General features: G+C 39.7%; 1 protein-coding gene across 1 annotated transcript; it reads left to right on the forward strand.

Moving 5' to 3' along the window:
- Positions 1–8,533: 8,533 nt before the first annotated feature.
- On the forward strand, positions 8,534–15,100 carry LOC139713287 (uncharacterized). The gene is made up of 5 exons (XM_071625031.1): positions 8,534–9,253; positions 11,099–11,935; positions 13,412–13,523; positions 14,237–14,249; positions 14,822–15,100. Exons 2-5 carry the CDS (start codon positions 11,114–11,116, stop codon positions 14,973–14,975), a joined length of 1,101 nt encoding a protein of 366 aa, XP_071481132.1. The 5' UTR covers positions 8,534–9,253; positions 11,099–11,113; the 3' UTR covers positions 14,976–15,100.
- Positions 15,101–27,172: the final 12,072 nt, after the last annotated feature.

The raw sequence follows: 27,172 nt of genomic DNA on the forward strand, positions 1-27,172 counted from the left end.
CAAATCACATAATTACACATACGGTATTAACACTCATTCACGTACAGGAAAGTCCTTAAGTCTCCTCCAAAAATCCATCGAAAATCCCAAATTCCACCGTCAAAAGTGCAGAATCGGAACTTTTCCAAGCGCGCGCGAATTAAGTCCAGTTTTAAGAGTATTGTCTACGCGACGGGTCGCGGAAAAAGCGCTAAAAATCGAGAAATACGCCGTTTTCTTGCGGGATATTTTGATTATAGCAAGCCGAGAGTGTGATGATATCAAAGGTCGTATGAGTGTACGATCTTTGATGGTATCCACAAAAGCAAAAAAGAAAAACAAAATTTACGTACCCCCTAGGCAATTACCCCTATGATTAGTGTCTACGGGAATTATTCAATGCAAGGGTTGAATGCAAATGTCTACTGCACCAGTATTCGGCCACCAACGAGCGCCGCAACGTCCCCGGTGCAATTTTGCACCAACAGTGTAGAGCGCGATGCATTTTCAGCGGCCTTGCACACGCATTGACATTGAGCACGCATATCGTGCAGTGTGACTGCGACCGAGCAAAATGCTCCTCCAACGAAAAAAACAATAAATGTTAATTTGAAAAATCATCAAATATCAAAGGTCGTATGAGTGTACGATCTTTGATGGTATCCACAAAAGCAAAAAAGAAAAACAAAATTTACGTACCCCCTAGGCAATTACCCCTATGATTAGTGTCTACGGGAATTATTCAATGCAAGGGTTGAATGCAAATGTCTACTGCACCAGTATTAGCCCACCAACGAGCGCCGCAACGTCCCCGGTGCAATTTTGCACCAACAGTGTAGAGCGCGATGCATTTTCAGCGGCCTTGCACACGCATTGACATTGAGCGCGCATATCGTGCAGTGTGACTGCGACCGAGCAAAATGCTCCTCCAACGAAAAAAACAATCAATGTTGATTTGAAAAATCATCAAAATACGGGCCAGTTTGTGATGACGGAGAACGAACTTTCATAAATCTAGAAGGACATAGTCCCTCAAATAGGCCTAAACGTAAATTTCGGAATTCTTACGAACATTTGAGCAGCGAAGTCGGATCGTTGGGGAGTTTATGTCTTCGTATGGTAGCGGAAAATCGCAAAGTGAGAAACGGGAAATTTTCGGAATGGTCACTATACCATGGGGTCAAAACTTCAAGGTCACACAGAATTTGCAAGGGTCAACCGATTATCACCAAAATCTAATCGATTCTTTCCTGTCATTATCCAAACATTCCCTGAACATTTCGTGCAAATCCGTTTACCCGTTCTCTTGTTATCTTGTACACAAACAAACAAACAAACAAACAAACAAACAAACAAACATACAAACAAACAAACAAACAAACAAACAAACAAACAAAAAAAAACAAACAAACAAACAAACAAACAAACAAACAAACAAACATACGGAACCCTTTACATAACCCCCTGCCGATTTTCATCGGCGTGGGTAATAATGTAGGGCCTATGAGTAGCAAAGTGCGCTTAGAAACGTCAGTATGAAGCGCCATATAAAGGCAATTATTATTATTATTATTATTATTATTATTACCCACGCCGATGAAAATCGGCAGGGGGTTATGTAAAGGGTTCCGTATGTTTGTTTGTTTGTTTGTTTGTTTGTTTGTTTTTTTGTTTTTTTTTGTTTGTTTGTTTGTTTGTTTGTTTGTTTGTTTGTTTGTATGTTTGTTTGTTTGTTTGTTTGTTTGTTTGTTTGTTTGTGTACAAGATAACAAGAGAACGGGAAAACGGATTTGCACGAAATGTTCAGGGAATGTTTGGATAATGACAGGAAAGAATCGATTAGATTTTGGTGATAATCGGTTGACCCTTGCAAATTCTGTGTGACCTTGAAGTTTTGACCCCATGGTATAGTGACCATTCCGAAAATTTCCCGTTTCTCACTTTGCGATTTTCCGCTACCATACGAAGACATAAACTCCCCAACGATCCGACTTCGCTGCTCAAATGTTCGTAAGAATTCCGAAATTTACGTTTAGGCCTATTTGAGGGACTATGTCCTTCTAGATTTATGAAAGTTCGTTCTCCGTCATCACAAACTGGCCCGTATTTTGATGATTTTTCAAATCAACATTGATTGTTTTTTTCGTTGGAGGAGCATTTTGCTCGGTCGCAGTCACACTGCACGATATGCGCGCTCAATGTCAATGCGTGTGCAAGGCCGCTGAAAATGCATCGCGCTCTACACTGTTGGTGCAAAATTGCACCGGGGACGTTGCGGCGCTCGTTGGTGGGCTAATACTGGTGCAGTAGACATTTGCATTCAACCCTTGCATTGAATAATTCCCGTAGACACTAATCATAGGGGTAATTGCCTAGGGGGTACGTAAATTTTGTTTTTCTTTTTTGCTTTTGTGGATACCATCAAAGATCGTACACTCATACGACCTTTGATATTTGATGATTTTTCAAATTAACATTGATTGTTTTTTTCGTTGGAGGAGCATTTTGCTCGGTCGCAGTCACACTGCACGATATGCGTGCTCAATGTCAATGCGTGTGCAAGGCCGCTGAAAATGCATCGCGCTCTACACTGTTGGTGCAAAATTGCACCGGGGACGTTGCGGCGCTCGTTGGTGGCCGAATACTGGTGCAGTAGACATTTGCATTCAACCCTTGCATTGAATAATTCCCGTAGACACTAATCATAGGGGTAATTGCCTAGGGGGTACGTAAATTTTGTTTTTCTTTTTTGCTTTTGTGGATACCATCAAAGATCGTACACTCATACGACCTTTGATATCATCACACTCTCGGCTTGCTATAATCAAAATATCCCGCAAGAAAACGGCGTATTTCTCGATTTTTAGCGCTTTTTCCGCGACCCGTCGCGTAGACAATACTCTTAAAACTGGACTTAATTCGCGCGCGCTTGGAAAAGTTCCGATTCTGCACTTTTGACGGTGGAATTTGGGATTTTCGATGGATTTTTGGAGGAGACTTAAGGACTTTCCTGTACGTGAATGAGTGTTAATACCGTATGTGTAATTATGTGATTTGCGTGTGATGTGACTGTAGAACCAAAGATCGTACACTTCAGTGTACGATCTTTGGTAGAACTCACTGGCTGGTGATAAAGCACACTGGCAATTAAGTGGCCGAATTCTGGTAGATGACCGAATGCACATTATGTTTACCCCGACTTTGTACTTAGGCGTGGGTCTGCCGCCTTTGACGGCCCCTCTCTAGTTATTATTATTATTATTATACAGGGCCCATGCTGATACTGGTATGATCTTTCGCGTGAAATAACAAACATGCCCCCACATACGTTAACATACAACGTCCTATTGTGAGAGCATAATTATGAAGAGTTTGTTCGCAAAAACCGATAAGTCCATTTTTGAAGATTTTGAAGTACGGTCTCTGTCATAATGTACAAACTAATACCTTTTAAATGATATATTGGTCACTACATAAAAAGGTACATTTTGAAAGTTATGGTCGAAAGAAGCAAAATTTTCTTATCATTCTCTTTATTTTTCTTGACCTTTAATCGCAAATATCTTCTTTTGGCAAATATGGACTTATCGGTTTTTGCGAACAAACTCTTCATATGGAAAGTACGTCAAAGTTGTGGCATTCCTTTTATCTTATGATGACAAAACGGGCTAAGCCCCATTTTAAAACATTTTATAGTAAGTTTAACATCTGATAGAGCAAATAAAACCTTTCTAATAATACCTCGCTAGTCTTGTTGCGTACATAACAAGGAACGTTCTTGACTTGTGGTTATGACGAAAAACTTCTTATCATATTACTATTATCTATCATTTATACCGGGTTTAAATGCAAGTATTTCAAATTCACAAGGATGAAGTTCAATCGATTTGCGATCAAACTCGTCACATTATAAAATATTAATCATATTCTTTACTTGTTATCATTATTTGATATGATCTAAACTTTTTTTTATCCGCTTTCCTCCCCCATACACAACCATTGATTTTTCGAGGCTTTTACAACTATACAAACATTATACACACATACAACTATACATAAATTTGCTTTTGCGTAAACGTCATATATCTCCATAACATTCAGTTCACTATCTTATCCGTGATTTCGATTTTAACCAAATGCCATCACGAATAGTTTGTATGTCTGCCGTCGTATTTTGTCTGTATTTTTTGTTTGTTTGTTAACAATGCTGACAAAGTCAAAATATGTGTTCAGATAAATAATAACGTAAACCGATATGCGAAGTGGATGAAATGAAATGATTGAATTGATTTGTAAAATCAAAATAATAATAGCGGTATCAATATTTTATGAATCAGTTATGCATCATATAGTCTCAACCGCCTTTAATAGTAAATGATATGATAAATGATTAATATCGTCTCTGTATGGGTCTCTCAGATACCTGAATACATATTCATTTCCATAACATTTTGTTTAATGCTTTCTCAGGATGTGAAGGGAAAATGGATCAGTTGGTAAATTGGGCATATGAGATTAGTCAGTTCGCTATGTAACTTGTCACCATCGTGATACTGTAATTCCCACCCCTTACTGAATTTGATATTGTCGCCATTTCTACTCTGTTTTGAAATTTATTTTATCTCATTTTGTTTGCCCCGGGGTGTTTTCTTGCCATTTTGACGATTATCCAATCTGTCAACTCTTCGCAAGTTTGTGCAGAGCAGGGGAGCTGATCTCTATCGAAGATTATAACTTCGTCATCACTTAAAGATCGAAATATTCGATAAGTTTCCTCTCTACTTACTCCTTCCTCTTCCTGACCCTCCCTCACTCTTCGTCTGTCTGTCTGTCTGTCTGATTGTTTGTCTATCTAGCTGTTTGACTCTTCCTAAACATTCTGTAAATCTTTCGGATTTTTGCTTTTGTATATCTGCGTTTGTTTGTTTGTTTGTTTTCTCATTCGCACCTTGTCTTCTACAAACTCATTTTCAATATCGCTTGCATAATCCACTCCTTTCTTGAGTTCTCTGCGGGTATGCTTTTCAGGCATAATAAAATCTAACTGATCAAATTGCATTATTCTCCGATTAGAACTCTTGCAATTAAAATCAATGCCGTTGCTATGATTGTGGTTGTAGTGATGTTGGACTCGCTCGTCATCATCATCATTATCATTATTTTCGTTTTTTGCTGCTTTATTATCTTAAAAATAAAAAGAATACGTATTAAAGAGAATGTAAACGAGGAATGCGGTACTGATGTCCCTATATATATCCTCCTGTAATCATGGCCCCACAGACAGACTAATAAGTCATTTTTCTAATCGTGTATAGGATCTACATGATAATATTGCGTGATTTGTTACACGAATGTCTTCAATATGAATTTTGACTATTATAATATTTCAATACGCTACGTACCTTGTATCACTTTGTGTAATAAAACAAGAACAAAATTATCATTATTGTCACCTGACAAAACGGACCATTTCAGGCAAGATATGTTTATTAGGAGATGTAGAAAGACGGGAATTGAAATCAGTTTTGCTTGACACAATTTTACAACAATAATACTATACGCAAAGTTCAGAAAAATATGAAGAAAAAATACATGAGGACAATGATATAAGCACGGAGAAATCTAAAAGATTACATTTGACAGTTGGACCAAGTCTGAGCATTCAAAATAACATTCACTTTTACTGTCGGGCCTCCGACGTCGTGTTTTTTTACCTACTAGTCACTTCTACTTTATAAGATCATGATTATACAGATACACTTGGCAATATTCAGTCAAATAATAAGAGCGCCCTCATTCGAAATTCAATTCCCAAGAGCCTCAGTCTCCATGGGCACACACCTTGGAGTACATGGTATATGAGTTGCTACGATACACGTCTGCGGCACTCTCTCAGTAACCTTACAGGGTATGCGATCTGCCTGCCGTTCAGAAGTGAGTTGCTTTTGTGTGTATCACTCTATGTGAGAGCATTAATCGTACAATGGTTGTTATGACAACGAGGAGGAGACATTTTAGAATTTTTCACAGCTGCCAAGTTTCTTTCTTTTTTTTTCAAATTTCCTATCCTTCTTCTGACCCTAAAACTATACGGAGAAGAAAGAATAAAACAGTGGAATTAACAGCAAAAACTGTCAGAATTAATAAATTCTCCCAAATGGAAGACAAAACCTACGAGGAAATGTAAAGAAGGCAAAAGATAAAACAACTAAGAGACAAACAAACTGACTGACAGACGAATTTCGGGAGACAGAGAGGGAAAGAAACTTGCGATATTTGAGATTGAAGGTTTCCTGTTCAACAAAGAAAATAATCAAAGTGTATGTAATTATTCTGATAACATCTTGATAAAGAATCTTTTACACAACGAGTGAAATGTAGGCCTAATTGAAAAGATAAAAGTACAATTTTCTTCTTTTTTTTTGACGACGACCTCTATAAAAACAAAGAAAATATCATTATTGTCCGTTTTTTGCATTCAAACTCTTCAATACATAAACGATGTATGTGTGTGTATGTGTAAGTTAATGTATATCTGTCTGCTTTGTTGTACCTATTCGTACTCAATCCGCTATTTTTTTTTTTGCATCAAAATATGACTACAACACTGAGAAAAAAAATCATAATATGCCCATTTCTATATAATAATTGCCTATACAATAGCCTCCAGTGCCAGTTGAAGAAAGATTAAACTGAGAAAGAATTTCCGTAAAGTTGCATTAAGTAATATAGGCAACCTCGCTTTTGCATGCTCAGTAATGTACAACTGTGCTAGACATCATTTCTGCAGAGTTAAGTACCAAACACGCTGAGGTACTTAATGACAATAAGAGCGGATTTTAATAGCAAAATCATCAAAATTAAAGGGAAACCCGTGCAAAAGGAGTGGCGCAGTAATAATCTTATAACTAATATGGGTTCCCTAAAAACGGGAAAGAAAAGAAAGAATGGTGAAGATCGGACAGTCAGGGTGAAGAGAAAGAGAGCGAACAGGAAAGGAGGGAAAATGAGGGGAAGATGGAAAGAGAGAGGGGGAAGGAATGAAGGGGAAAGAAAGAGGGGAGGAGGGGAGGGACAGAGAGAGAGGGAGGGAGAGGGAGGAGGGAGGGAAAGAGGTGTAGAAGATAAAGGGTTGAGTTTGTCTGCACCTGCCTCGGAACTGTTCAGATCTCTAGATTCTTCCTAATGGATTAAGGTGGCTGCACTTGTGATCACCTCCTTGCTCGATAAGGACTTGGCTGAAAGACAGGCTGATGAGATGGGTTATCGGACATCTTCTGCTTATTTTCTCCTTGGTGTCTTGCTTGCTGCATAATTCTACCTTTCCCCTCATTTCATAAATTAATGACGAAGAGGATATGGTGTAATATTCTGTGCGATTTTTTTTTCTAAAGACGCATTATGATAAAATGTGTCTGTAGGCCTATTTCTCGTTAATTATAATCTGTCACATGGGGTGTTCGGGTATGCGTGCTTGGTCATTGGTGGCCTGTTACTATGTGCGTGTGTGTGCGTGCGTGTGTGTGTGAGAGAGAGAGAGGGAGAGAGAGAGAGAGAGAGAGAGAGAGTGTGTGTGTGTGTGTGTGTGTGTGTGCGTGTGCGTGAGGCGGACCTTAAACAGTTGCTAGGCCGTTAGTAGATTGGAAATCAACCTATTTGCATAACACACATCAGGGTAAAGTCCGGGCTAAGCAATGTGTTTATTTTTTATCCTAAAATAAACATGCTGTACAAAGTGTGGGAATTAAGCTCCTTCCCTCTTTGATAACTGAAAACAGCATGGGTTCACGCATGACCTGAATAATATTTTATCAAGAATCACTGTGTAAAGGCACGATAACATGGAAGAGATATCAATATATGTATATATATATATATATATATATATCATATATTTGCTCGGTTCGTTGTTTCTTTTTGTCTTAATGAAATATACATCACGATACTCTTTCGCGGTAACATCATGATTATTGTAGCATTAGCCACATTGCTCCTCCCCGATATGATTGTTTCTGTTTGGTTTAATGATGCTATTGCGTAGGCATATATACATGTATCACAATGTACTTCAGATTTTTTTTTTTTTTGGAAATGTTATTCGAAATATTCAACATGACCTGAGTATCTTGAGGCTGTATATTGAGTTGTTATTGTGTGTTAGTGTGTTTAGGAGGGGATAGTTCAATGAAGAGATAGAAAAGGAGAACAGACAAGACATAGACTGGTAGACGGAACTCGTATTAGGATAATAGAGAATATACGTCAGATATAGCTAGGTAGAGAGAGGGAGAGCCCAGGAGACAGGGATCGATAGACGAGATTGAAATGAAAATGGAATGAAAGATCAGAAAAATTGATAAAACACGAATTGAGGAAAGAGAGAAGAGACGGGGTGGAGGGGGGGGGGGGGGAGGGGAGATGAAAGGTTTGGGTAAATAAGTAATCCTAATTTGCGCATGAATTCCCCGCGCCGGTTGCCTCAGCTATTGTTTACTCAGTGCCCGAACAAAAGCACAGCGTTCGAGTCGGCTGGTGTCCAAACACAACGGGAAAGGCTATATGGCAAAAACTCAAAGTGAACGCATGAATGCATGGATGAGACGTTATAGGGAAAGAGAATCGACTCCATCAATGTTATGCGAGCTATAATTAAACGGCCAGTCACTGTCAAGTCGATGGTTGCCAAGGAAACGCGACGCCGCGGCATGGGTTGGATGTTATTCAACTATAGCCAGAGCGAGGAATTACAGTGATCAGGAGAACAGGGCACGGTCTGGCTCGGATAATTACACAGTAACTCAATGAATTATATATTATATCACATGTAGATGACTGCCAAGCTCGGATCGGAAAATACTGCCTGCTTTCTGAATCCTTTGAAAGTTGTTTGCTTCGACTGAAAGGATTCATTATTGCCACAGCGTTTCTTCTCCCCGTGACGACTGTTCCCATGTCGATAAATGAAATGAACTGTTCAATCCGTAGTAATGGTGCGACGCAGATTTATTGAAGCTTAATCACACACTGTGCTGTTTTGACTAGGGTATTCAAGATTGCGAATTAATGTTTTTGCCTGGAGGTAGATTGCATTCATGAGATCCGTTATACTATAGGCCAAGCAGAGGATAAAACACCGGGGCACGGTCGGCAGAAGGAATTCTGGAGCGATCATTCATCGTGCGATGCGGGAAGTGAGATGTCTGCGTGATTTCAGCCCGTCGGCAACTCGTTACGGTCGGGGAACTCGCCCGTTCATGTTCTAATCACAGTGAAGGTAAACGATTGAAGTCATTACGGGTGCTGCTTGCTAGGTGATATCATGGTTCGCATGTTACTACCTGAGCACGGATATCCTGAATGTATATGAGGGGAAAGTGCTGTAAAGTTATATGAAACAGACAGGAACTGGTAGTTAGCTGAGATTAAACTTCAGATTTTGGTTATCATGCAATTTTACTGGCGAGGTCGGTGTCTATTATGCTTCTACGCAGAAACAAAAATAGAAGGGCGAGGGGGTTCTCAAAATGATACAGGATAAATTGATTTTGTGATCATTATTACTGTTTTCTTCTGTGAATGTACTTTGGACTTAAGAAGTGAGTGCATGTTTGGGTTTCTCTACAATTATAATACAGATATAGAACGTTCGTACCCTATATGTATGTATGTATGTATGTATGTATGTATAATGTATGTATATCATGCATGATTTTGTGTTTGTATGTATATTCTAATTGTGTTTATGACAAACGTGTGTGCGTGTGCCATATGAAGGGATTATCTCTCTTTTTTATACATATAACACTGTCTACTTCATATCAATTGTTTGTTATTTCATACAATTGCACAGTGCCGTTACCACGTACGTTTGTTTGATAAATGCTTGTTGATACTACATAATAGGTCAAACATTGGATTGCCATGTTCAGAAAATGTTCATTAATGTTCCCTTAAGTATAAATCTATTATAGACAGAGATAATAATGATAACGATAATTATCTTATTGTAGCCTCTTCGGTGTTAAAGAACTTTTATACCAATTGCAGGGGCACGAATGATACCGATTTCTTACACTTTTTTTTTCTCTCTCTCATCTTGTCCAAGGACGTAAGCACTTGGCGAGATTCAAACTCGGGACTTCTGTTTCAAGGTCAAGAGTCTTATCCACTGTACCACAGGGACCTAACTGTTCTACAGTATATAAATTATTACCGTAGTTATTATGCATGGGTATTCCTTTAATAGACAAACAAATAAACGGAGAAAATCACTGACAGGATGTACCGTCTCAGAACGTGTAGGATAGAAATGTCAATTCAATTGAAATCAACGACATGCAAAATTCAGGGTGTAATTAAAGTATTCCTTCCCCTAAAAAGAATCAACTACAAACAAAAAACAAACAAACAAACAAACAAACTAACAAACAAACACATTGTTTTTCTTATTTCTTTCAAACCGTCTCGCTGCTGCTACCACCATGCACGCCTTCAGCAAAAGTTCAAGGGCTGTTCAATGGGGTCGGGTTTGAATAAGAACCCTCGGATATAATATATCATGATAGCGAATCTTGCTGGAATGGCAATTGTCATGGTAATGACACGAATCAGCTCCCTGACTGGCTGTTGATTCTATGTTAAGTTGCCATTAAAGAAAGAGTATTTGCTACCGTAACATCTAAAGTACGAAAGAGACCCTGATGTGAAACGGATATTAATTGACTCCCTGTTAAGCTTAACTGTCTAAAAAGTTAGCAAATCATGCTATGTAAAGTTTACTGAACACTAATGCTCTCCTCATCTGGAGTGACATCACAGTCATTGTCTGTTTTCAATGCTCGAGGGTAATGTGGATATCATGGACTTTGCTTTATTCAAGCTTTGAAATGGCTTCGTTTTGTTCGTGATATTCTGTCGTTACAATACGTCGTTCGATGCAGGTTCTCCGAATCTATAGGAGTATTGTCTGTGTATTACTCTGCGGTCGTATACAATACATGCCAAATACATGCATTGACGTGGATGTAAATCTGGAATAATCCTTGATAGAAACACTGGCATTTTGATTTATGTCTTCTAATTATTTCTTTGTTCGTATTGTCTCACTATCTTAATACAGTCTTTAGAGAACGATATGTCCAACTTTTCAACTCCTCGAAACAAGAGGAGCTTGGGGTATGGCGCGTCATCAACCAAGCTACGACTTCTAGTGGACCATGATCCGGCGTTCGGCCTGAAACGGTTGAAACTCGGAGGCCGGGAATTGGAAGACCTCCCGCGGGAACTGTTTGAACTGACCGACCTCGAGTATCTCGCTCTTAGTCCCGACCGGAAGTCATGTTTGTTCTTCCGGCTCCACTCTGTGCCCCGTGACATCCAGCGATTGGTCAACCTCCGCGTGCTGTGTCTGGACACCAACGAACTGACCGAGCTGCATGCGTCAGTCTGTCAGCTGGTGCAGCTAGAGAGATTGGTGCTAAGCAACAACCTCCTAACAACCCTTCCTGGTGACTTCAGGGAACTCCAGCAGCTGAAGAGTTTGCACCTGGCTAACAACTACTACGAGGAGATCCCAGAAGCCGTCTTTGACTTGAAGCAGCTCGAATTCATAGACGTAAGTGATAACAAGATCCTCAAAGTATCAGATCGCATTGGCGAACTCTCAAACTTGGAGGCGCTGTTGATGCTGTACAATCTCCTTGAGGAACTCCCCGAGTCAATAGGCAAATGCTCGAACTTGCGCAATCTCTGGCTAGGTATGAACCGTCTGACCACTCTGCCACGAGGCATCGGTCGCCTGTTGAAGCTGGACTGGGCTGAGCACAGCCACTCCTCAAACTTGGACGGCAACCCTCTGGTATACCCACCCATCGAGGTTTGCAGGAGAGGGCCTTCCAGCATCGAAAGGTACTATGAAATGTACAGCACCCCTGCCGGCGCTGCGGACCTCCATGTGGTAAGTTGTTCCAGAGCGGTTGGTGCACATACACTGTATTTAGAAAACAGCGTTGTGGAAGTTATGCCGATAGAATCCGATATAATAATGCTGTCAAATAATGGTAAAGTGATAATTATGATAACCACTTCCACACTGATATACCGAAGCAATGATGCACTGTGCTCTGCTAACTAGTTGTGCTTTCATTTCGACACTTTGAATTGCTGTTAAGTTTCATCACAAGACTAGTCTGTAAGCCATCAAGATTTGAAAACAAATTTTTGGGAAAAAATATCGTCTAGACCTCATTTGATAGGTGACGTTCTGAAGTTACTCCTTAATCCACATCGGAAACATATAGAATAAAACTGGTAAAATCCACGATTTTCCATTTGATCGTGTAATGATTGGTATACGTATAACGTATATTGTCGAATGCATGACTATTTTTGTAGAATCGCTCGTTCCGTCATATTGACTTTGTGAACAATCCAGAAATCAAATCAAATCAAGTTATATTGAACTGATGGAAAATGAAAAAAAAGGTCAATATGGATATAAAACAATAGACTAAAGGGTATGCAGACTATTTGTTTGTCATCATGGGCGAAACGCGAGAGTCCGGTCAGATATCAATTACATCTTGTTTTTTGAGGATGAACTAAATGCAGGAGAAACCATTCCAGTGGGAATATGCATATTACTTTTTGCTGGTAGTAAATTCTTTACTGCTTGTAAAAGAAGCAGAAATATATACATACATTTTAAACATGCACGAGTATGATATATCCAGTCTACGAGAGAGTACTCTCTAAAAAAAATCGAGTGAAAATGTTCACTCTTAAAGGAGTGAATACAAAAAAAAACAGTGAATTTAGAGTGAAATTGGAGTGAATTTTGAGTGAAAATTTCCATTTTCACTCGTTTTGGAGTGACCTCAGAGATCACTCCTAAATCTTTGAGTGATCCCTGAGGTCACTCCAAAATGAGTGAAAAGGAACATTTTCACCCAAAATTTACTCCAATTTCACTCTAAATTCACTCTTTTTTATATTCACTCCTTTAAGAGTGAATATTTTCACTCGATCTTTTTTTTTTTTAGAGAGAGTAAGTCGGCCCTTTTCACCAACGGGAACTCTGTTCTCTAGCATTACGTGGCACAGGCATGACAGGTCTGGAGTGTTAAAATGCAGCTCGATAAAGGGTAGGACAATGACCCCTACATATTTCTCTTAACTTTAGGGTTATTATTATTATTATTATTATTACTATTATTATTATCATTATATCTATTATAATAATAATCATCATTATCATTATATCTATTATTATTATTATTATTATTATTATTATCATTATATCTATTATAATAATAATTATCATTATAATAATAATAATAATAATAATAATAATAATAATAATAATAATTATTATTATTATTATTATTATTATTATTATTATTATTATTATTATTATTACAATCCAATCCTGCAGTCGAATCTAGACGAAGAGGACCCCGGCATTCTTTCGGACGATTCCGGCAGCTCGCTCGGTGAATCGTTCGATCGCAACTTGAACGGGAACACGTTCCGTGTCATCATTGAAGGTGTGTAGAATAAGATTAAAGACGTTTAGCCAATTAAAACTTCCCGCCAAGCACATGGGTAAAGACGATAATATCTAGGCGTGATCACATTAACTTTGGTCTTGGTTTACTCGTTTACTGTTGATCATGATTATGCCGAAGTATCTACGCTCCTGTTGACTTTTTATTCATGCCACTTTCACATGATACTTCATTGTTGGAAACGGAGAAAACCAACTTTAAACACAATAAAATCAATCTTTAAATGCTGTTTTAAACAATACTTGCACTTCATTCCATTTTATGCTTGCAATACTCGAGGTTTAATATAGAAAGAGGGTGTATATCTGTCAGAATTAACCATCGCAATCCCTATAAGTCGTATGCTTTTGGTAAGCTGCTGAAAAACGAAAACACTGATGTAACTCTTTTTGATTCAGATCATAACTTAATGTATCATTTACTACGGCAATACTCTAACTGCTGAATAGCTGCTGCTTTCCAAACGTGGTGCACCGACTAGGATGTATGAAGTAACACTTTTTGCGCCAGTGAATCAAGTATGCCCAAATTTCACACGCATTCCTATGGAGAGATTATTATGATGTGACACGCAAAGGGATGCAGTATACTGTCTATTCAATGCTCCGCGCTCATTGAGATGCTGGTATAAAATGTAGCAAACACTATATATCATCTGTTCTTTTCTTTTCTATTATCCAATGCTATCAAAGGAACTCCCAAAAAGTAAGTATAAGCTGCTCCCCCTTTGTTGATTTGATTCCTCTTACCGCCAGACATGTGATTATGATTATTATATCGGCTCATCGACATTATTGACAGTGAATGTTAACTAACCTCATGCTCAAACATCAGACAACTGTCGGAGATATTTCTTTTGTTTTGACAAAAATTAAGGAGGAGTGTGCGTGTGTGTGTGTGTGTGAGGGGGGGGGGGGGGGGGGGGGCGTGCCCGATGCGCCCCGCCTCGATCCGCCACTGTTTTCCTGGTATCATTGCTTTAATTCTGATTTTCATCACACACACACACACACACACACACATGTATATACCTAGCAGCATTAATCAGTAATAACATTGATTAGTAATATCATTGCTAGTAGCATTAATTAGTAGTTGCAGTATACAGAACCTATACACACATGATATATATTATGTGCCTAAATCTTTTTATCATTAAACTATGTACAGATGGTAATATCATCAGTGCGTAAACACGAGTGTCTGTCCGACTCGATTCATCTATTCATACGATGAAATTATAAAGCTCACTTTTAAATATCCATATTATCCAACAGGGCCTTAGATGCTTCTGCCGCTGATTCTCTACAGAACGGTGTCACTGATGCAGCATCTGTTCGAGGAGGCGAATCTGTGCGGAAACCCCGTCGTCCTGACAACCGCCCTGGCAGGCAACGGCCCAGTTATAACACAGACGTACATGTAGCTTGAAGTATAGGAGAGCGCGAAAACAACGCGGAGGATTACATAGTATTACGATGGATGTTCTTGCTATCATTAATTTTTAACTATGATCGACGGTTATAAACGCGCAGTCACGTAATCCCTCCGGCAGAAAGAGGCGGCGAAATGTCACCATATGCATGGTTATCAACTGTTAGAGCATTGGAAATTACATGATGAGTGATTGACAACAGACTGATTGAGCATTGAGCGGTTTTCCGCCAATATACTAGTAATGAGAAACATAATACAAAATCATTTTAATCGGATAACATTTCAGTGGCCTCTTTCAATTGTCATGAGCAATCAATGTTACTTCACTGTAGCATGGAGCTTTTTTCGTTGTAGAACCATGATTGTAGCGTATAGGGTTTACAACACATCTGAAGAGTCACTAGCTTGGGTATCTCTATTCTGCACTAGTTCAACTGGAGAAAGAAATTCTCTATCTATAACTATTCTTGCGAAATAGAGATATTGACGAGTTAATAGGCCTATGGCCAATTTCAATTAATTTATCTTAATTTATATCCCGTCGGGCTGGAAATGTTGCAAGAAAACTCGCAACCTTTGATTTGATCGCTATCTGAAATAGAAAGCTATAATTTTACATGCTTTACATGAATGACTTTTTTTTTTATATTCAACGATCTAGCGCATGTATACGCTTGTATAAAGGAAGCGAAAATGAATACCTTTGTCTTTCATCTGTAACATGACTCTCTCACAATATTTTTTCTATGAATAGAGTGTTTGACGTGGTGAACTACTCATTGCCCTTTTCTCTTGATTTTATTTATTTATTGCTATCATTCTCAAATTCACACAAAATAAGTATAGACGGCGAGTGTGTGTATTAGCGTACTACAGTATGTGTGATTTTTATCATTATTATCATTTTCTTGGCGGGGCGGGGGTTCAAGCGAGGTCCATGCGACAATAATTGTAATTAAGAAAGAGCATAGATGCCAAGTTCAAAATATTTTTATGAGTGAGATTTTCATGACTCAGCATCTCGGCGCGCGCGCATGTACATGAGCGAGGGAGCGAAGCGACTGAGCGAGGGGAGGGGATTGGGAGGGGGGTATCCGCCCTCCCATGGTAGGGAGCTTTTTCAATCTTTAGCTCTTAATGGTGCAAGCTGGTGCATACTTAAGTGACTATTTTTTTACTTATTTTGAAAGACAAAAGGGAAATATGCCTTCAATTGCAACTCTCACTTTAATCCTTTAAGCTATGCTCCCAATGCGTGAGAAAAATGGGTGTCATGCGTGAGATCGTGAGACAGACCCTAAATGCTTGAGTCTCACTCACAATGCGTGAGACTTGGTAGCTCTGAAAGAGTGACATTATTTTGTCAATACTTGGCAACGCCTCCCCCCCCCCCCCCCCCCCCCCACACACACATACATGATGATACCCATTCACACACATACAGGCATTCATTTCCTATCCTGACATAATCTTTTGATAAGGCCTGGTGACATCCTTTTACTCAAAAATCGTACTAAACTCCGCAGTAAATATAGACTATAAAATATACGAGAATATTATCACGACGTAGAAACTTCTGCATGTGACAGCTTGAATGCGCCAAGTATAAGGGTATCGGTAGGCCTCCTACGTAAATATTCAGTGATTCTAAACATTTATCGAATAATAAAGATCTTGTTCTTGCAAAACGATAAATCTTGGACCCCGTTTACAGTGCGGGGCTGGGCCGAGCCGCGGCCGAGCCCCGCAATTTTGTTCGTCTACACTGCTGGGCTCGGCCCGGGCTTTAAATTCAAATCTTTCAATATTTTGTCGTAGTCGCGCTCTGCTTGTAAACAAACGCAATTTGGTATAGGCATAGTCTGGTTTTCAGACCCATTGCCGACTGGATTCCGTGCGAGGAATAGTAAGGGCAGAGGGTCTGGAAGCCAGGCTAAAATTGGTCGCGCATTTGGCCCAGTTTGCGTTTACACTGAGTAAAGCCAGGGCTCGGCCGCGGCCAAGCCGCGGCCGAGACCACCTCCAGACCGTGGCAAATTGCGCGGCCAATTTTGGCCCCGCATTTGGCCTTTTGCGCGTTTACACTGAAATGAAGGCGGGCTCGGCCGCGCTTTTTAATTCAAACCTTTCAATATTTTGTCGTAGTGGCGCTCTGCTTGTAAACAAACGCAATATGGTATAGCCTGGTTTTCAGACCCTTTTCCAACTGGATTCCGTGGCGACGAAGTCGCCGTTCGGGCAAATGCCTATGCCGAAGGAAAAATCCTTTGCAGGACAAAACCACCTTAAACTATGCTAGTTTTCGACGTTGAAGGGATTAATATCCTGAATAGCGAAAAAGTACGGCAGAGGGTCTGGAAGCCAGACTAAAATTGGTCGCGCATCTGGCCCAGTTTGTGTTTACACTGAGAAAAGCCCGGGCTCGGCCGCTGCTCGGCAGCGGCCGAGCCCACCTCCAGAGCGTGGCCAAATGCGCGGCCAATTTTGGCCCCGCATTTGGCCTTTTGCACGTTACACTGAAATGAAGGCGGGCTCGGCTGCGGCCAAGCCGCGGCCAAGCCCCGCAATGTGTGGGGGAGATTAATAAGTCGAATAACACTTTTTTAATTTGTCTTGTTGTTGTTTGTTATAATGAGGGGTTCGTCTGATAGGGTTTTCCCACAGTATTCCCAGTGCAAAAATACATTGTACTGCAATTCAGTTGTGGAGAAATGAAAGCAATGAGAAAAGTATGAGAAAATACACATTCAGTGGAGTAATTGGCGGAAAATAATAAAGTTTATTTGAAATTCAAGTATAGGGTCTATTCCTTGATAATTTTACTATTGTGGTTTATGTGTGACTTCTAATTACAAGTCGCAATTGTCAATAAAGTGGAGTTCTATAGAACTTGGTGAATTTATTCAGCAACAATTGATTCTCGTCATTTATCATAACATGTTTGGGTAATAATTTCAAAGACCATGCTTGAAAATCATTTACAAAGTTTTCTCCAATATGTTATTATCGAGTAAAAACTTGGATTTATATACATGTAACTTCAGTCTAGGACGTTAATTGATTCACGATTGATTATACAATAACCTGCATTGACAGGGCTGTGGGGATCACAATGTAAACAAAAAAGAAAAGATCTGAAACTGCATCTTGTGTCCGATTTGAATTAAATTTCTAACATTTGGATTTTTACTCTATAAATTTCTCCTGCAGTTGCCGTTTTATTAGGAAACTTGTAGATTCACCGGTGATTTTCTAAACTGTATTGGTTACATGCGGCTTTACACACGGAGACAATAGTGTTTCTATATTTTTTGTTGATTCATTATTCTCTATTTTTGCTGCTCCTCAGAAAAGAGGAGATACTGAAATAAATTAGAATGTATCAAAGGCAATCAATAAATGAATGCGTATTGATATCTGATTTGTGAGTGCATGGTGTGCGTAACAAATGAGAGGATCTTAAATTGATGTACTCAAAACAAACATGCAATAGCCTAGCGTGTCATGTGTACACACACACACACACACACACACACGCACAGACTAGTGTATATGCAATATATATATATATATATATATATATATATATATATATATATATATATATATTATATATATATATATATGATAATATACTATATAATTATATATACATATCAAATTCTATCCAACTTTTAAAAACTGTCGACAAGTACTCTAGCTCAAACTACTTATCAATACATGTACATGTTTAGCATGTTGTGAGGGGAGGGAGTGGATTCACTCATTCATCGCAAAGCGCTTCAGATGATGTTTAACCCGGTGAACTGGTACCGCCTCGCATCCCTCACATCCAAATGGACCCCATGTAAGACCAGCTTAGCATAGCTGAATACGGGCTATCCAGCCATCTTCTCAGATGGGAAATGAACAGACAGACAGACAGACAGAGAGACAAACTGAAGCAAAATGGCGGTTCAATGGGTAAGAACATTACTGTATATACACTGCACCATGTATGTACACTCAGACTATCACTGAAGATGACTGGGAAACATTCTCTACAACACTGTCTGTCATGAGTTGTATCATGTGAATTGAACAAAACATGGACATGTTAAAGTTTTTCCTTAATTAAAATACACTGTCCCTCAGAGTAATTTGAAATATGGTTAACAACCACAAAAATATAAGAACAAAATCATCTCTCCGCTTACAACACAAACAATACAGCATAGACCTACATATATGTTACAAAAGTAATGCTGTACATGTATTGCATTGAAACACCCTAACTGTAGGTCAATAAACTAGAATTATGCTGAAACCACGGCTAAAAGTGATCAGAATGTACTGGACATTGTGAGCAGTGATCTATCACTAGGTTTCATCCCACTTTGTCTAGTAGCCATTTAATTTCAACCCACATGGTCTAAAGTTCTTCCACTGACCGTAAAGTCCAATTGCCACTTAGTCTCATTACCAGTTGGTCTATTTCCAGATGGGATATGCCCACTTCGTCTAATACCCACAGTTTATTAGAGAAAATGGAAAAAAATCCAAGGGGGAAAAATGCAATCCATTAAAGAATCCTAATCTGTGACTTTTTGTGGGATTTAAAATTGGTGGTCACAAGTGCAGAACATATTTACAGTTTTCCAAAACAGAGCTCACTAGTGCACGAGAGAGTGGATTGGAATGCTCAATGGGCATTTCACGAATCTCTATTGGTATGTTCACCTGCCATGGACTAAGGCCGGGGATGTACTCGCTTAGTATCTCTTGCTGAGAGTACCCAGTACCTCCTTACTGAAATTCTAAATCCAGCTACAGCACGTACAACGATTGAGGCGTGCTACATAATGCATCATATCAGTTAGCAACTGCAAGGTCAATAGACACGGAGGTTACTATTCAAACTGTACAAGATTATCAAAACTACATCATTGAAATTACACACACTGAAAACTTCTTAGAAACCACTGTACCAACAATGAATACATCGTCGGCCTCATGCCAAAAGGGCCCTAACAGTGTACAAAGTCTATGGTGTTACGGCCCTTTTGGCATGAGGCCGACGACATTTGCCTGTTGGAAAATGCACACCAGCAAGCAAATTCTAAGCTTAGTTTTATACATACACACATGCAACCTCTGCATTGTACAATTTCTACACTTTAAAGCATCCACTTTCATAACTTGGGAATAAATCAGCAAATATTGTAAGATTTAGAGAAATAAATACTACATGTACTACAATAGATACACTCTTTTCACTAAAATCATCTTTTAACCCGTTGAGGACGAGTCCCGAGTATACTTGGGCAGGTTTCTATGGGAAATGCGTGTTGTAGCAAAATCAGTCCGTCCTAAACGGGCTAAGAAGCATTGCTATCTGAAGTGTTGTTCGTGTGTAAAATGCAGTGACATATCTGTAGCAGTTCACTGATTGTTAATTATGACTTATTTTGGTTGTGGTAACATCCCCATGACATTAATGTTACATTAAATAAACTTATGTATGAAACAAATTAAGAATTAATCACAACTCTATGCAGTTATCTTTCTTGCCTGTGCCAATCGTTATTCAAAATCATCCGACCTAACAAGTCTGTCAAAAGTTGAAGTCATCCTGACTTCCCACACTGAAGGACTAAAGATGGTGCTGCTGCTACCATGTAGTATTGCAGTAAGAGGTGCCAAGATTAACAACTTCTTTACCGAAGCGGACATAAAGGTACAAATCTACTTCCTAGGACATTTAGTGAAACAGTTCTAATTGAACTACATAATTACTTGAACACTAATGCTAATATCAGCTAGAATTGGTTTTGTTCTTTCCTTATAATTATTATATGTTATCAACTTTAAATAACGCTTGTTAGGAAATAAATCAAGTCATAATAAATGTCATTAACTTTTTAAGTGCCATGGTGTTCACCACCGGTCCTGTGTGCCACAGTATTCTCAGACAGCAATATACATGTAATCACGCTTTAGGAAAACATTTTGTTAAAAGCATTCTGTTAATCAAATCTATGTAACTTTTATGAATTTTTGTTACCCATGGCATGTAATGAGCAAAGTTGTACAAAAAATACCAAACTTTGCTTGATGTAAATTGGACTATGCACTGTTTTTCTTTCAAACAACCAGTAGCTGCATTATTGTAGAGGCAAGAAATTTGCACACAAAACAGTGACCGTAAAGCCCCAGTCACATATAAACACGGATGCTCAAGGATCTACATGGTGATCCGGGGAAATCCGGGTGAAGCAGACGTTAATTTATGCCAGTGACGTCATAGGCGAGAGCCTAGCTCTGATTAGTCAAAACATAGCTTGGGCAGTAGGGGGCGCTTGCATTTCGCAGCCTCAAGACACGTGAAACGAGAGAGTTGTGTCGTCACCAAAAGTCATTGTTAATTTGCTGTTTTTACGTCAGCCCAATGTTGTTGAACCTTGCTCGATTGGAAACGGTAACAGCACTTTGGGTGTCAGCAGTGATTTTGGACCTGGTTAAATAGCGTCAACTACATTAGTTCAACAACAGCGGTCTGGACTTTTGTTTGGTTCCGTCAACTCAAGCTGTCTACCGTCATGAGTGCTGTCGGCTCAATACAGGACACCAAGCATGGGAAATCGGCTGGCAGCATCAAGTCTGAGGATTCGGCCAGTAGCATCAAGCCCGAAGATTCTGCTAGCAATGTCAAGTCAGGAGCCAGTTCTACCTCAAGTTCCCGTTTGCGTGCAAAACTCAAGGCCCGTCGAGCAGCCCTGGCAGTAGAAACTGAGGCTCTCAAACTACGTCAGGAACTTGAAATTGAACAATTCAACAAAAAAGAAATGAGTTGGAGATTAGGACTAAATTGGACATCGCCAAAGCCGAGAAGGAGGCGTATACCAGCTTCTACGAGGAAGAACACAAGTCACAGTCACAGTCAAGCCTCCCAAAGGCCACCCAGAGGGTGCAGAGTCAGAGGAATTCAGACATTGGCCTCATTGCCCAGCAGGATGTCAGATCTCACAGTCAGGAGGATACCATCCCTTATTCAGCAGGGTCAGGCCCACTAGCATCCAGTTCTCCAGTTAAGGAACAGTCTCAACCAGATATTAATCTCTAGAGTCAGCGTTTGCTCGAAGCAATAAGTTTGAATAATGTGGAAGTTGTCAAATTCAATGGTGACCCTCTTCGTTACTATGAATTTGTCACTTTTATTTTGAGAACCTCATCGGATCATCATCCCTTGATGATGGCTCCAAGCTTTTGAGACTGTTCCATTGCTGTGAGGGTGAACCCAAACAGATCATTCAGAGCTGCCTTGTGATGGAACCTTAACTAGGATATGCCAAGGCAAGGTCTTTGCTGGAGGAACGCTTTGGAAAGAAGTTCAAGATTTGTGAAGCCTGGGTCAGAAAGCTCACAACGGGTCCATCTCTGAGAAACAATGACATGAAGGGCTTGCAAAGATTCTGTGATGATCTTCGAACTTGCGTTGAGACTCTGAAGGCACTTAAGATGACCAATGAAATGGGAGGCCAACATCAGATGGTGAAGATCGTTGAAAGACTTCCTTATCACCTCAGAAGCCGTTGGTTACGCCAAGTGAGGGACATTCGACATCAGGGACGTTCACCAGGCATCAGTGATGTGGTGAAGTTTGTTGCAGATGCTGCCGAGGAAATCAATGATCCAGTTTATGGAGAGCTGTTTGTAGACAGGAAACGGGACAGTCCAAGACCAAAGAGCACAGCAACACATGGCAGTAAATTTTCCCAACCATATGGAGTGAACTTTACCAATTCTAACGCCAACAACCAGCCACGCAAATGCAAATTATGTACAGTGTAGTCAAGATCACGATCTGTTTGGATGCAAGACATTTAAAGACATGAAGCCTGTTGACAGATTCAATTTCGCCACGGAGAATCGTCTGTGCTTCAGTTGTATTAAAGGAGGACATGTCTCAAGCAGGTGCAGTCTAAATCGCACATATTCTGTGAAAGGTTGTAGAATGAAGCACACAAAATTTCTGCATGTGGTGCAACAAAGGAAATCAACTAATTCCAGCACTGATGCTCAGAAGTCACATAGTCCTGAATCTAGAGGAAATGTTACCCAACAAAGGAAACCAAGTGGTGCTCAGCAGTCCCAAGGCCCTGAATCTAGCGGGAATTCATTCTCGGACGCTCCTGTACCAAACATTCAAGTCACTAGTAACGTCACAGGGGCCGGCGTAAGACATGTAGCTCTTCCGATTGTTCCAGTAAAGGTGACAGCTATAGGAGGGCAGACTGGTGTTAATACTTATGCACTGTTGGACAGCGGATCCACGAGTTCATTCTGCTCAGAGAAATTAGCCTCCACACTTGGTGCTGAGGGACATTATGGAGACCTTGTCTGTATCAACATTAAGTGGAGCCAATACACAGATACAATGTAAGAGGGTTAGCCTTTGTGTAGAAGGATGCACATCAGGACATCAAATTGAGATAGGTACATTTACCAAGAAGGAACTTCATATCAATTCTTCGAACATTGCAGTCAATGAGGATATTCGCTTGTATCCTCATTTACAGGGAATTGAGTTTCCAGAGGTGTCCTCAGTGCACATTGAGTTGTTAATTGGTCAAGACTGCCCTGAAGCATTGACTCCATTAGAAGTACGAGCAGGTAAACCTGGTGAGGTTTATGCAACCAGAACCAGTAGCCATCATTCGTGGAAGTTCAGAACCACACCAGTGGCTCCATGTGGAGTCTAAATGCAATCCAGCTGATGACTTGTCTAGGGGCCTGTCAGCTAGTAAAATGGTAACCAACAAAAGATGGCAAGAAGGCCCAGAATTTCTTCAAGAAACTGAAGAGTGTTGGCCTGTGCAACCAGAAATGAATGCCCCCAATCTAGATGACGACAAAGAAGTCAAGGACGATAAAGCCAAGGTCTTTATGGCATCTGAATGTAATGATGGTGATGAAAACAAAATGGAAGAACTACTGACGAGATATTCTTCTTGGTACCAGTTGAGGAAGGCAGTAGTAATCCTCCGCAGAGTCAGAACATTCCTGAGATTCAAAGCAGGACACGATGTGTCATTTGATCCTTCAGACATGAAGAAACCTATCTCAGTGATGAAAATGAAAGAGGCTGAAAGAGATGTAATATGTTATGTGCAGGGTAAGCACTTTAAGGATGAGATTGCACTCCTGAAGCAGTCTACAGAGGGCGACAAACGGCATAGAGTGAAGAAAGACAGCCGTTTATCACGACTAGATCCAAGACTCACAGAACACAGTCTTATTTGTGTAGGAGGACGGCTAGAGAGAAGTCAAGTCACCCAAGGAATTAAGCATCCAGTGATACTACCCAGCAAGCACCAAGTCACAACATTGCTCATTCGACACTATCATGATCAATCCGGTCACTCAGGCAGAGAGTATGTCTTATCTCTGATGAGGGAGAAGTACTGGATCTTAGGAGGTCGTAATGCTGTGGGTGAGGTATTGAGAAAATGTATTACATGTAAAGGTCAGTCAGCAAAACCCAGTGAGCAAAAAATGTCAGACTTACCCAAGGAGAGGATAACACCAGATAAACCTCCCTTTACATTTGTTGGAGTCGACTGTTTTGGGCCATTCTATGTGAAACAAGGCAGGAGTCAACTCAAGAGGTACGGCTGCATTTTTACCTGTCTTGTACTACGAGCAGTGCATTTTAGAAGTCTTACACTCAATGGACACAAACTCATTCATAAATGCACTCGAGCGATTCATTTCAAGGAGAGGAAGACCTGAGATGATTTGGTTGGCCAACTTCATTGGTGCACAGAGAGAGTTAAAGGAAGGTATCAGACAGTGGAATCAACAAGCTATTCATCAGCATCTTCTTCAGAAGGAGATACAATGGAAGTTTAAACTCCCTGCTGCATCACATATGGGAGGGTCATGGGAGCGCATGATTCGGACTGTCCGCAAAGTACTGAACGCCTTGCTGAAGCAGCAGTGTCTTCATGACGAGGCCCTAGCGACGTTGATGTGCAAGTTTGAGGGCATCATTAATGGTAGGCCATTGACTGTGGTTTCAACAGACGTGACTGATGCCGAGCCGTTAACACCCAATGACCTTCTGTTGTTAAGGCCAAACTGTGCATTGCCACCTGGTGTCTTCGATGAAAAGGACATGTTCTGCCATAGGAGGTGGAAACAAGTTCAATACATGGCAGATGTATTTTGGAAAAGATGGACCAGGGAATATTTGCCAACCCTGCAGGAAAGGCAAAAATGGACCAATGCAAAGAGAAATATTGCAGTTGGCGATATTGTGCTAGTGGTAGAAGATGCACCTTGGAGCAAATGGATGATGGGGAGAGTTGTGGAGGCACATTTTGGCAGGGACAATGTCGTTCGTTCAGCAGTAGTGAAGCTTAGCACAGGATTGATCACGCGCCCCATCAGTAAGCTGTGTTTACTGGAAACAGTGGAGAAATTAGCATGAATAATTGTGGCAACATTTACAGCTATTACATTAAGCACTTTGTAGAGGTGCGAGCCAAGCGCCGCCTCATGTGCTACATTTGCGGAGATTTATTTGTGATTTATTAGAAAGGTTTATAGAGGTGCAAGCCAAGCGCCGCCTCATTGTTTTAAAGAAATGTGGATAATTTGCATGGAAATTTCATGAGGAAGCAGTTTGGAAACTCAGCAGCAACAGCAATGTTTCATTACCTGTAATGGATGACATAAAGAGGCCACAATAATTTGTTGGAAGATTGAAAAATGACAACCATCAAACTTTAATCAAATTATCAATCTAAATGACAGAGACAGTATCCAGGTCATGACAATGAATTTAAAATGCTGAATATAAACTTTGAACACTGACATTGAAAAATCGAGATTCAGCATAAAATGATAACGCATCAAACTCTATGGACAATGAATTTGCCATTTATTTGAAATTCATGTGTTTTTTGACACTACAGTGAACTCTTGTTATAGTGAGGTCCTGGGGCCAGAGAGGTGTTATATTGAGGTCGTTGTTATATTGTTATATTGGGGTTGCAAAGATAGTGCAATTCAGAGAAAACTGTAATTTGGGACTACCAGAATTGCTTTGTTATAATGAAACCTCGTTATATCGGTGTTCATTATAACGAGGGTCCACTGTATTCGGGTTGAAACGAATATTCAAGTATTTTGGATAACTGCTGAAAATAGATAAAATGTGAAATTTATGTATGATCCATGTGTACACGAGTTACTGTTTCCAGAGCTCAAGGATGAATTTTGCAAAATGGAGTTTTACATGAAATTGTTTTACTACAGAACAGAAAATTTCATGAAAATGAATTTGGTAAAACATGCATGAAACTCATTTTCTTTATAAAATTCAAATGAAATGGAGACTAATGAATTATTCTTTTTATAAAGGATGATTTGGAAAATGAATACTGTTTGATATTCAAGAATGGTGTTTTTTTTTTAGACGATAAGGACGTAAGAGTGCAAAATTCATCTTTAGCAAGCATTCATTTGTATAAATCCATTGGTTTGAACTGGATTTTCAGACAAGCAATCGATAATTCAGAAAATTGTTAAAATTCATAAGTACAGTGTTTGTATTGTACATGAGATGAGTCAAATAAAGGCCATTTTGGCATTTGAGCATATGCAGTTATCAGAAAGGTTTTAATTTAGACAGTTTGTACACTGAAAGTTAACTTTGGTTAGCATTACAACAGAGTTGTGGTTACAAGAGCCCTTGTTGATATTTGTCTAAGAAAGGTCATTTATTATATCAGCTGTAGAATTTCAAAGGGAAATGTTTGACATTTGGTTGATAGGAAACATTTGTGAAATGTACATTTCACAAAAGGTTTGTATATCTGTTAATTATTGTCGATAACAAGCATAAATTAGTAAAATAGAGGTGTATCCAGAAGTTGATTTTATACTTGTTGTTTGGCCAAAAAAAAAAAGAAAAAAGAAAAAAAAAGGAGTAAATGTTCGTCGAGTCTTACATTTAAGGGGCCGGGATGAAGCAGACGTTAATTTATGCCAGTGACGTCATAGGCGAGAGCCTAGCTCTGATTAGTCAAAACATAGCTTGGGCAGTAGAGGGCGCTTGCATTTCACAGCCTCAAGACACGTGAAACGAGAGAGTTGTGTCGTCACCAAAGGTCATTGTTAATTTGCTGTTTTTATGTCAGCCCAAT

Source organism: Diadema antillarum, unplaced genomic scaffold (assembly GCF_040938485.1).
Source record: "Diadema antillarum isolate AM-2024a unplaced genomic scaffold, OU_Dant_1.0 seq00001942_RagTag, whole genome shotgun sequence".
NCBI lineage: Eukaryota > Metazoa > Echinodermata > Echinoidea > Diadematoida > Diadematidae > Diadema > Diadema antillarum.